The sequence below is a fragment of the Phalacrocorax aristotelis genome, chromosome 2 (genome assembly GCF_949628215.1).
Source record: "Phalacrocorax aristotelis chromosome 2, bGulAri2.1, whole genome shotgun sequence".
NCBI classification, from domain to species: domain Eukaryota; kingdom Metazoa; phylum Chordata; class Aves; order Suliformes; family Phalacrocoracidae; genus Phalacrocorax; species Phalacrocorax aristotelis.
In genome coordinates, this window is record NC_134277.1 from 62,949,202 (window position 1) to 62,961,240 (window position 12,039).

At 37.5% G+C, this 12,039-nt stretch overlaps 1 protein-coding gene across 2 annotated transcripts in view; it reads right to left on the reverse strand.

Annotated features, from left to right (window-relative positions):
• The window catches only part of SLC9A3 (solute carrier family 9 member A3), a 55,600-nt gene that overhangs the window by 14,413 nt on the left and 29,148 nt on the right, over positions 1-12,039 (reverse strand). For both annotated transcript variants that reach the window (XM_075083800.1, XM_075083799.1), the window contains exons 3-8: positions 8,296-8,456; positions 6,153-6,231; positions 5,251-5,428; positions 4,164-4,384; positions 1,997-2,199; positions 1,081-1,170 (exon numbers count right to left, since the gene is read on the reverse strand). In XM_075083800.1, the coding sequence (XP_074939901.1) occupies positions 1,081-1,170; positions 1,997-2,199; positions 4,164-4,384; positions 5,251-5,428; positions 6,153-6,231; positions 8,296-8,456 (932 nt within the window). The remainder of the gene's footprint in view (positions 1-1,080; positions 1,171-1,996; positions 2,200-4,163; positions 4,385-5,250; positions 5,429-6,152; positions 6,232-8,295; positions 8,457-12,039) is intronic.

Consider the following 12,039-nt stretch of genomic DNA (forward strand, 5'->3'; position numbering starts at 1 on the left):
GCATGCTAGGTTTAGAACAAGATGGGTTATATGGGTTATTCCTGAACATAATATTAATTACTGCATCAGGATATATCTGGCATGGAAGCGGAGAAAATGATATTATAAATAAGTTGTCTCCCTCCTACTCCCTGAGAACAGACAGTGCTCCCGCTCTCTGAAGGCTGCAATTTATACAGTTCAAGGAGCACTGTGCCTCCTGAGACAATATCTGCCAGAATATTCTAGGAAGTGGTGTATACTGATGAGTACATACAACTTTACAAAGTGTTAGGGTTAACATTACTGCTCGGCCTGCACTACTAACAGAGATGTAAAGGTATATTCCATAAATGTAGACAGACTGTATTTCTTCACCTGCGGGAAGAACCCTGATTTTCAAATAGTAAAATATTTGAATGGAAATAGAAATTTGAATTGCTGGATAACAAAAGCATAATGTATTTATTCAGTAGCCTGTAAAAGAACTCCTCAGTAACAAACCCAGTCCATCACTAAGTTATTAATTCGCTTCAGGTAACCTCCAATGTGAAACGGACAAGATTAGAAGCTCCTACAAGAACGTGTTAAAATACTCAATGCAGGATAGCAGTGTAAATCTGAAAAGTTTATGAATTAAAGAAGGCCATGAAAGGTGCCTTATAGTTTTCCGTCCTTTAACTTATATTTGTATTGAAAGTGTATGTTTTCTTCTACTGAATAAAAACTGTATAGTGTTGTGTGAAAGGAAAAATAAACTCACTTCCACATGCTTTTTGCTCCAGCAATCTTCAGTCAAAGGTCCTTCTCTTTTAGATGAAAAGAAGGAAGCGTATTCCAGCTGTGCTGTTTCCCCAGTACTCTCAGCCCCATTGAATTCTCAAGTGAAAGACCAGAACCTTCAGTTGAGTATCCCCTCACAGGACTCAACCCAAAGACAAATTACAGCCTACAGATAACTTTTGAAATGTTTGAAGGACTTTGCACTTGAAATTTGATTATCCCTTCCCTTCCAAAAAGAAAATTTCTCTAAGAATTTTTCTCTTAAGGCACTCTGTAAAAATCCAAAAGATACCATAGTTTTGTTTAAAAATATCTTACTCTGCCATGAAGTTTCTCATTCAGTTTAGGCTCTCTGTGTTCAGTTTTCTTCACTTTCAGCCACTGTACCAGAGGCTTGATAGTCAGTCCCTAAGAATTGAAACATGATAATAAATACTTAGGAATTATCTTAGACTTGCCTCTAGCTGGTCATTGTTAAAGAGAAATAGAGCGTTTTTCTATGTTATACGGTCAGTTTCATACTTCTTCAGTTGATCTCTATCCCCTTTAGAAGATAAAATAATGCAGTACCCTCAGCTCCTGTTACAAAGGTTTGAAAAAACACCAACCAGTGGAAAAACATATCTTCTATAAGAAAAATATGGTAGTGGAAGGGGTTAAAGTGTTTCCTATACGATTGAATGTGGTATTTTCTACACGTATCAGGAGTTTGTGACAACAATTAAACTTTCTATAATAAATTTGAGGAAAAATTCCAAGCTGGTATATACTGACATATCTTCATGTAAATTAATCTTGGGTTTTTTTCATCCAGAAAGCACTATTTTATCTGGATACTAAATACTTTCTTGTCCCACTGCTTACTCTTATATTTTGAAATAAGGACTTGGGCTCAGGTAGATCAGCTTAATGACTGTATTTGCCCATAAAAAGGACTATTCCCTGTAGTTATTCACATGAGGTGAAGGATGTTTAATCAGATATTAACTTGAGCACTATTAATAACAAGCAGCTACGGCTGAACATTTTTTAGCACAGAGGAAATTGTGTTTTGTCCCTTGTGGTGCCGTATGAAAACATAAAATAGGATCTTTGTTACTAAAATTACAAATTCAATTATGCTTTCAGTTCAGTGAAACAATATGCAACCTTCAGCTGAGAAGTGCTTTAAGCATTCAGTACTTTTAGGGGACTCCTTCTCCTTGCAGGAAGCATGCTTAAGAAGTTGAATTACCTGGAAGATAACAGTAAAAAACACAACAATGATAGTAGTGCTGACAAACAGGTTTTTCTCTTTCACTTTTGTGTCATCCAGAAGTACAGCCAGAGCAAAAGCTACTGCTCCACGTAGTCCACCATATGACATCACCACCTGGTCTATTATCTCCAACTGGACCATTCTGTAGTGGTTAAGAATCCATGTCTGTAAAACTACACCTATAAAAAACAAATGCCAGCATGTTTAGATATACCCTTATGAAATGTCAATATCCAAAACTTGTGTAACAGAAATGGTACCACCAGCCTGCTTTCATAACTAATTCTCTACATCATCTACTTCTCCCTCTGTGTTGCTACACTGTCAAGGAGAGCAGGCCCATTTGATACCTTCCCCTTCATTTTTAGTCAATGGAATCAGATGAAGCGTTTTCTGTGAGCCAGCAGCTTTTCTGAGAGTGCTGCCTTCTGGCATAGGCACTACAGGTGAAATTCTGCTATGTGCTGACTTTTGAAATTCAGTTGAAACAGAATAGAATTTCTAGCACCACAGTCAGTGATATGCACAGAGCTTTACGGAAAGAGAAACGGTTTGAAACAGTGTTGATTTAGGAAGTAGGTGTGGTACTCCTTACAAATCACTAAAAATGACAGTTATGTCATTGTCTTATGGAGGAATGTGTAGTTATGCTAACACTGTCTTCAGGCCTACCAGTGAGATGCTGCTTGCTGTAGGAGACCTAAAGCTCCAGAAATCACATCTCCCAGAGCCCCCACCATACAGAAGGAAAACAGCTTCACCACTCCTGAAAGTACCACAGCATGTGTGTCCCACTGCAGCAGGCCAAGACTGTTAACCAGTACAAAAGAGATAATTCTCTTTTTAGAGAACTTTGAACTTGTGCTAAGGGAAGAGTGTCTTGTGTATATCACTGTAAGCAAGGCCTCTGGTGGAGGGGACCTTGAAGGTTAATTCATGCCACCAATCTGACTTCTCCAAGGGTATGAGAGCTGCATAAAGCCCAATATCATCAGATCTTTAGTAATTTATTAATGTCTAAGCTCAATTACTTTAATGGATGCATATTGTTATTACTGAATATTTACTACTTAATTACTGATCACACTTATTACAGGACTGTTAACCACTCATTCCAGGAATATAACAAATGACAAATTCAAGATACTGAAAACTTGTTTAAACACCTCATGCACATCAGCAGTTACTGAGAAATGGCTAAATGAACAATAGGTACAGACTATTTAGAAAGGACGACATGGGGCTAGGGCCTTCATTCAGCCCAGAAATCTCTAGACAGAACAATGATAGAAAGTCTAGTAAAACTGCCAGATAGATAGATGCATTACCTATCATTTGAATTTATTTCAAGACAAACAGGCAAATACACCCATTTAGTTTATTCCCAGAGTAAGTACGTACACCAAATCACTAAGTATGTTACTCTCTAGAAGTCCTTCATTCTATGCCTGTTTTGCCATGTTAGCCCCTTTGCTATTTCACAAAACAGTGGTTAAATAGTAGAACTACATAGTTGGGCAAACGGTAATCAGGATTTTGAAATGTTTGCAAACTTATATAAACCCAGTAAATTGACAGTAGGTAGTCCCTACCTGCCACAGGCTTTTTTACTCAGTTTTTCACCAGTCCCTGAGAATTATTTCTTAAGCCAGAGAACCTGTGTTGTAATTATTTATGGTCTTACAACACTGTGTGTCTCAAACCTGAAGTCATCCATAAAATTAGCTCAAATCAATCTCCTTATTACCAAATTGAAAGAGCTGATGGAAATAGACGGCTTACAGGACTCACATCTTTTGTTAGGCTGCAAGTTAACAAACAAATTCTATTTCCCTGGGAGATTTTGCCAATACCATGTGCTGTGTCGATGAAGGTTAGCCACCGGGTGATTCAGGTTAACTGCTGGGCTAGTCATATCCTCACATGTCATTAAAAGTGGACTCCTACTATGTTTTCAGCATATGATGAAGCTCACTGTAGAGATACACCCTCCTAACCCAAAACCAGCCATAAATTCAACTAAAATAAATGGTATATTTTATAAGGAACAAGTTTAGAACTCCAATTTTTTTTTTCTTTTGGGAAAAGAATGTGATTGCATCAACAATACATTGCAAGGACAGGAGGAAGATCATCTCCTTACCAATAACTCTATATACTGAGATGAAGACCAGAGTCAAGAGAATAAAAGCTGTATTCCAAGTCCAGATGTCTGGATTTACAGCTGAAATTCCCAGGAACATAAAGATAATAGTTTCTGCTCCGCTGGCCATCATTTTCATAGTATATCTTACAGTTGTAGAAGATTGTTCAGATATGTTAGCCTTGACATATTTCTGACAGCAGATGCCACAGAAAGTTATCCTAGGAAAAAAAAGCAATTGTTCAGAAAAATATTTGTTGTAACATTTAGTATTTTTTACATCTGCCTATCACATAGTGATAAAAGACCACCATTAACTCCTAAGAAAAAATACGCTCAGGAGTCATTGTGGAATCTAATCTAGGTAAAAAGCATATCTCAAACATTCATCCTGAGGTGACCTCAAGGTGCCTGAAGACAGCATTTCACTAGTTTGTAATACACCTAATTCTCTTCAGACTACCATGCTGCTCTACATGCAAAATTTTAAAACTTGTTTACATTAGACATAATCTTAAACTAACAATGATTGCAGTAAGTTTTTCAGATCTCGAATATACTCACTGTACCATCTACAAACATGACAAGCAAAACTAAGAAGAAAGGTATGCCGGGAATTAGTAGATACTAAAAGAAGACCACAGAGGTACTCAAGCCAAAACAGGCAAGATTTAGGCAAACCTTAACAGGCCAATCAAGACAGTGAGTGCAGCAAATGACTGGCATTCACATAATCCCTTACAAAAATATTGCTTTAATTACAAGTTATAGGGAAAGATGTCGATACAAATGGACAACCGTTTAAGTATTATTAATCACGAAGAGGAAAGAGCCAATCTTGTATTTTGCAAAGGAAGTTCTCATGTTGCATAGCAGATACTGGAAAACTTGCACTCATTTTCAAGGCTGAATGAAACTATTTGCAAACTATAATCTACTGCAGTGTGAAGATAGTAAAATTCAGCATAAACTTCATGATTATCATATTCTATAGCTGTCCTATATAATGTAGGTTTTCTTTACAACATTTTTAAAAAACATATTCCCTTCTCAGCCCCTTCACAGGCAGTAATTAAAAGACACTTACGCAAGGATAGAAGAAAGAGAAAGCATCTCTGCTGTGAGGTAGGACAGGTAGGAAATGATAAACACAAATCCAGGTTCAATGATTCTCACGTGCTTGGTGAAACGACAGACCAATGAGAGCAGGAACGCAAAGAAAATGCCAACCAGTGTCCCACCCAGGCTCACCACAAAGAATGACACTGGAAAACAAAACCAGACACAGCTTGAACAGTAGAAATATAATGGTTTGAACAACTTCTCTTCTATTGCATGGCTGGCAAATCAGAGACAGTTTTGGAGGGCACGTCGAAAATTATTTCTAAAATGCAACAACGTGTATTGTTTTTGAGCACTTGGTATGTGAATGCAGCGTTCTGTAGAAAAAACAAGGTTAATTTCTGTTAAGCTTCACCATTTTTGGCTTATTCAATACTGCACTACTTTTCTTTGAACAATTCTTTCTGCACATTCTGTGAACAAATGCTTTTCCAAACGCATATTATAGAATATACCAAAGTCAGTGTTAAAACATCGATTCATAAGACAAGGTAGTATCATGTCATGCTTGGACTGGGAAATAGTGACTAAATTTTTAGGTAAATAACATTTCTTGATAGTCAGTGGAAAATGTTACTTGATAGCAATCAGTGATAAGGAGTGAGAATGCCCATGTGCAATCTCAACATTCCTGGAATGCAGGGACAGCAGAGGTGAAACTAACGCTGTGCTATAAAATACAAAGAAAATATGTATAGCTGTCAAGTTTACAAGCTGTTGAGTCTCCTTAGAAGAAAATAAATCTTGAGTAAGTTCCCCAAATATTCAGGAATATTAACTTATTAATTTTCTTAAGACATTCGTCTATGCCACAAAAGTGCTTGAATTGTATGTCAATGATGTGATACGGAATTCAATTCTACGCACCTACGCCTTTGACACATTCAATTCCTGTCACCTTCTCTGGACCTATTGCGACAAAAGTCTCAAACACATGGTACAGCACCTGAAAAGAAAAGTAGACTAACTTAATACTTGCTCCTGAATTAAGCCTATTAAAATAATTTCATTATGGGCCTCAACATTATGAGTTCTGAAATTTTGTGTGACTGAAGAAAATTCTGTGTGGAGGGAGAAGATTTTGCAGATCATTAAATATTTCAAAACGGAAAAAAATGTAGTAGAGCAAGAAGAAACAAATTTAAACAAAAAAAGCTAACCAACTTTCTGTTTCTTATTTCAGTGTGATTTCTATCTATAAGAACCATTGTTACATACAGATGGGTTTTCTAAAGCACTTCTTACTCTAAAATCCAGGTATTTGGCAGATTTATTTAATTGCCTGTGTAAGATAAAGAAGATTCTTATGATATTTAATAAGATAATAATAATAGGATAGTGGATTGAAATAGGTTGACCAGATGTAAAATAAGTTGAACACAAAAGAGAATAAACTTTAATAATTGTACTAAAGCTTTTAAAATAATTGACTACCAGTGACAGTGCTGAAAAGAAAACCTCATCTTGTCCATACTCCTACCTAGGGTGGTTTGTATGAGCATCATTCTTGACACACGCCTCTCTAATCTACTCTTAAGTCCTCCATTGATGGAGGAGAACTTTACTACAGCTTTATCAATTTTCCTTGTTGGAGCTAAGCTTGTTAATTCTTATCATATATACCCCAACCACGGCATACAGGTTACTTTGTTCTGTACCAGTAGTCTTTTACATATTTACATTTAAAGAGTGCTACATCATCCACTTTCTTCTGTCTTTCCTTTTTCAGGGTAAGAACTCCAGTTGTTTCAAACTTTCTCATAGACTGTGCTTTCTGGCGCTTGCTCATGCTTAGTCTTCTTGTCTGGATTTTCTTCAAACAATCAAGCTTCCTTGTATTTGTAGAGTAAGTGTTTGGATTCATTTCACAGTAACAAAGATTGCTTTCTTTCTGAAAGCCAGTGATGTTGATACTTGAGTTCATTAAGGGTTTATTTTAATATTTGTTTCTGGTAATACCCCAAAAGTACTAGTGAGACAATTAGGTTTCTCTGGAGGCCCTAAATGGAATTTTCAAACTCATGTGAATAGTTAGGCTGCTGTGAGTGACCTTGCAGTGCCTTGTTGCCTTGGTTGCAAAAAATTAAGTCACTGAGCCTGGTGGACATGTCTTGCCCTCCTTTGGAGATATGCAGAAGCAGGAATAGGAGATGATCCAAGAAGCAAACTGAAGCTCTGTAACAACTCAGTTGCATAGCATCTTTCTGCCATAAGACTTCCTGGTCCCTGCCCGTTAGCACTGTACTACAAAACTATTGACCATTGTATTCTGAAAAAAATTTTGTGTGGAAAGAAAAGGTGTTTCAATCAAAACAAAAATAGCTGTAGAAATTTGGGAATACCTTAGTTCTATTAAAATACATTGTTTTCCTTTTCTTTCTAAATTAAAAAAACACCCCAGAAATTAACAAGTTACCAAAAAACCCCAGACCAAACCAGAAACTTTCTAAACTGTCCCACAACTTTTCCCAAATTGGCTCTTTGTTATATATCTGTTTGATAAACATCTGATTGATGTAAAAGAGGGAACAGGCATAAGCACTTCAGTGAGTATTCTCTGTCTCTCTCACTGTCTATATATGTGAGGTATGCATATAAATTCTGGGAACATCAGAATTATGCAGAAAAGAGTATGTGCTTTAAAAAACAACAGCAAAGAAAGGCTTAAAATCCCTGGAATTAATTTCAGTATGACATGAAAACCCTACTTGAAGAGCAAAGGCAAACAAAACATACACACCTGAAACTTAAATTTAAATGTTTTTATGCTCATCCAACCCAGGTCTGTATATTTTTATGTGACTTATGGGGCTTCAAATAACTTTCCTGCTCAAACATTTAATCTTTGCGATATGGTGTTTGTAAGCAACACAGAGAACACCATGAGCTATGTTACACTAGCTCTTGAGTAAATACACACAGATGATACAGTATTTCATTTAAGGGTAAAATACACCTCAGATGAAACCCTCTAGAGTTTGGGTGACTTTGGGATATGTAATTTACTTACCACAGTTACAGCATCATTCAGAAGCGATTCTCCAAAAACAATGATGAATAGAACTTCATTGACATGGACTTCTTCAAACACTGCCAGAACAGCTACAGGATCCACAGCGGCAATTAAGCTGCCAAACAGGAGGAAGTCTAGCAGTCCACTATTCAGATGGCCTTCAAAAACAAAGCAAACAAAGTATAAGCAGAGTCAGCTCTGCATTATCTATTGTAAAGACACACTGTGATGTTACAGATCATGCAAAATCCTTGAAAATAAGCATCCTAAGGCATCAACCTGAAAGCATGGCACAGAAACTACTTAACACGTTCTGCATTTTGTCACCTTGTATCCTACAAGGTTTGTTGGATCCAGAATTGGCCCATGTGGATCAAAATTGATTCCGGGAGCTGTACAGTCCTGTTCTTATGACAAGGCACTTAATATAACTATTTCCAGATCTAAACTGGCTTTGTATTTGTGTGTGGTATGGTTTATCTAACTTGAGTAAATTATCTAAGGAGAACTGAGAACTGATGAGATGGTAAGAGGAATATACCAGTACTCCTGAAGTAAACAATCCAAAATCCTTCATACCACAGGCTAAATTTGACTCTCGGTCACTGAGAATTGCTACAGTGGGGCTTAACTGCACTGAGTGCATTTAAACACCACTTGTGGCCTCCTTATTCAAGTACACATTCTTTGATAGGTGCAGTTAAGCCATTTGTTCCCAAATTACAATTCATGGGGTCACTGTTAAATTGCCCACAAGTGGACCATAAAAGTAGATGAAGGACTAAAATCTACTTCAACATGTTTGTGTTGATTTCAAAAGTTTTGGAGCTACAAAACTCTGGTGACAAAGTAACGCACTATTTATGTATTTTTTAATCTTCTTTTAGTTATTAAGGTTATTTTGTTCAGTTATGCAGACAGACTGAGAACAAGCATCACTGTAATTTAAAAAGTAACAGAAAATATCCTAAATGTCCTAAATATCCTAAATATCTTGCAAATTTTACCCTCTTCATGCAGTCAGGAGTGGAATCCAGTCATTTTTGCTGGGGAACAGATTTTTGAAAGGGTAGAGAACAGGAAAATTCTCTCTGTGTTTACTAGTGCATGGAGGAGGAAGCAAGGTTCATTAAGAGGTGATGAAGCCCAAAATTATATGAGGAAGAGCAAAGAAGGAATAGGTTGAGAGTTCATTCATTAGAACACAGTACAGAGGTCCATGCTGAAAATTAATAGACAGTTGTATCAGACATGATTTCTACAGGTGAGGGAGAAATCATAGAATCATAGAATAGTTAAGGTTGAAAAAGACCCTTAAGATCATCGAGTCCAATCGCTAACCTATCACTGCCAAGTCCACCACTAAACCATATCCTCAAGCACCATGCCTACCCTTCTTTTAAATACCTCCAGGGATGGAGACTCAACCAATTCCCTCAGCAGCCTGTTCCAATCTTGACAACCCTTTCCGTGGAGAAGTTTTTTCTAATGTCCAACCTAAACCTCCCCTGGTGCAGCCTGAGACCATTTCCTCTCATCCTATCGCTTGTTATGAGGGAGAAGAGTCTGACCCCCACCTCACTACAACCTCCTTTCAGATAGTTGTAGAGAGCGATAAGGTCTCCCCTCAGCCTCCTCTTCTCCAGACTAAACAACCGCAGCTCCCTCAGCCGCTCCTCATAAGACTTGTTCTCTAGATCCTTCACCGACTTCGTTGCCCTTCTCTGGACATGCTCCAGCACCTCAATTTCCTTCTTGTGGTGAGGGGCCCAAAACTGAACACAGTACTCGAGGTGCGGCCTCAAATATCCATCTCATTAAATGATTTGGAAATATGAGTCAGACAATGACAGTCAGTAACCGTAGCCAAAGGATCAATATTGCCTCTAAGGTACTTCCAGAACAACATGGCCACTCCTCTAGCGAGAACTCTTACGAGATAAAATCTAGAATGTTTAGTGCTTGGAAGGTAATTGAAACAGAAAATAGATTCCAAATATTTTTGATACAAAATGGTATGGTCATATTTACTCAAGAGAAGGACACTTACACGGGCAGCCAGAGACAGGAGTAGGCATCACCCTGTTATACACGACAATGGCCAATAATCTGGGGGAGCTGCAGAAGTACATATTCTCTTAGCTGCTGTCTGCCCATCAGAGCATCTACAATCTTTTCCATACAGTTTATAGGGACCTTGGAAAGGCCCTGAAAACAGAAATTAATGGTTTGCACAGACATATAATTACTTTATATTTTCAGAAAGATAAATAGTCCTGTTCACTCTTGGGCATATCGTGAATGAGGTCCGAATCTACCCATTTTAGTGTGACAGAGAAGTTGAAGCAGTGAGCTGAGGTCTGTGCCAAAAATTCTGAGAACAGCCTTGAACCTGAATCTAACTAATGGTTCCATTAAAAGTTGTCCTTCTCTGCCATGCTTAAGGAAGGAACAAGCCCAATGACAATAACTATCAGATATCAGGGTACAATAGAACATAAGCTTTTAAAATAAATTGGCTCACTGAGATTGCTTATCTTTTTTATATGTTACCAATTATAATCATTGGTACATTCTTTGGAGACTTGCAAAGCTAGTGAGCAAATATTTATGGAAAGGTTAGGACACATCTATAGTTCCTCCAAAACAGTGTCAAGAGGCATGGGGTTTCTAAATCAGACTTTTATTTAGGCTAACAATGCAAGTTATTTCCAAATAATACATGACCACTGCTTCCTCCAGCTCACCAGCGTATAGCTGCCAGCAGTAACACCTGAGCAAGGTAATTTTGCTGGGCCTAGTTTAAGACTTCTACACATACTCAGCATGTTGTCGCTATGACTTAGACTGTACAGGAGAAACTTTTCTAAGCATTAGTCACAGCCTCAGTTATTCTATAGAGAAGTGCTGCATGTGTTAGCTCTCCAGCAGATGGTGAACAGTTAGGTGCAATCAGCCAGGAAGATTTATGATTAGATACTTCTTCTTATTCTGTGGAAGCAGACTGGTATGGCTGTTAGCTAATAGTTAAGGTGCTGATCTTTTAGTCTCACTTCTAAAGAAGCATTTCTTTGTTATCATCACCTTCTCTCTTTTTCTCCTGAAAATTATAATACTTATAGGGATATTGAATGCAAACAAAGAACAGCTTTTATGCTTATTTATGTACGAAATCTGGGTAATCCAATTTGGATTATGCACTCTCCTATTGATGGATGGTACTACAGGCCTGTTCAATGATAAAGTTGGAAGTAATTTGGTTTTAGTTCATCTTAGTCTGTAGTGGATATACATTCCTACATTTTAATGACATTACTTTTAGCATTATTCACTCCAATTGTAGAAAAAGTGGGTAGAAACAAAAATATGCCATAGAACTTCATCCGGAGACTGCTGTGAACTCTTCCAGAAACTGAGTAACTCAGCATTCTCCTATCTTCAGCAAGGAGGAGTAACAACAGCAAGGCTTTTGACAAACTGTGGTGCTCAGATCTTGCTGACATCTTAGAGGTCAACACAATGTATTTAGTGGATTAGTAAGTATGTGTCATATAGATATTTTAAAGTCCTACTTAGCTTTGCTGGAGAATGACATAGTTTGAATCAGGGGCAGGCTTCTCTGGCCTTTTCCATAGCTGAAATTAGAATTCTAGTAGGTTATAATATGTCTTGGTGGTAAAGACAGGTCCCCACAATATACCAATTAACACTCATTCTAAACATTTAAATTCACCAGGCATG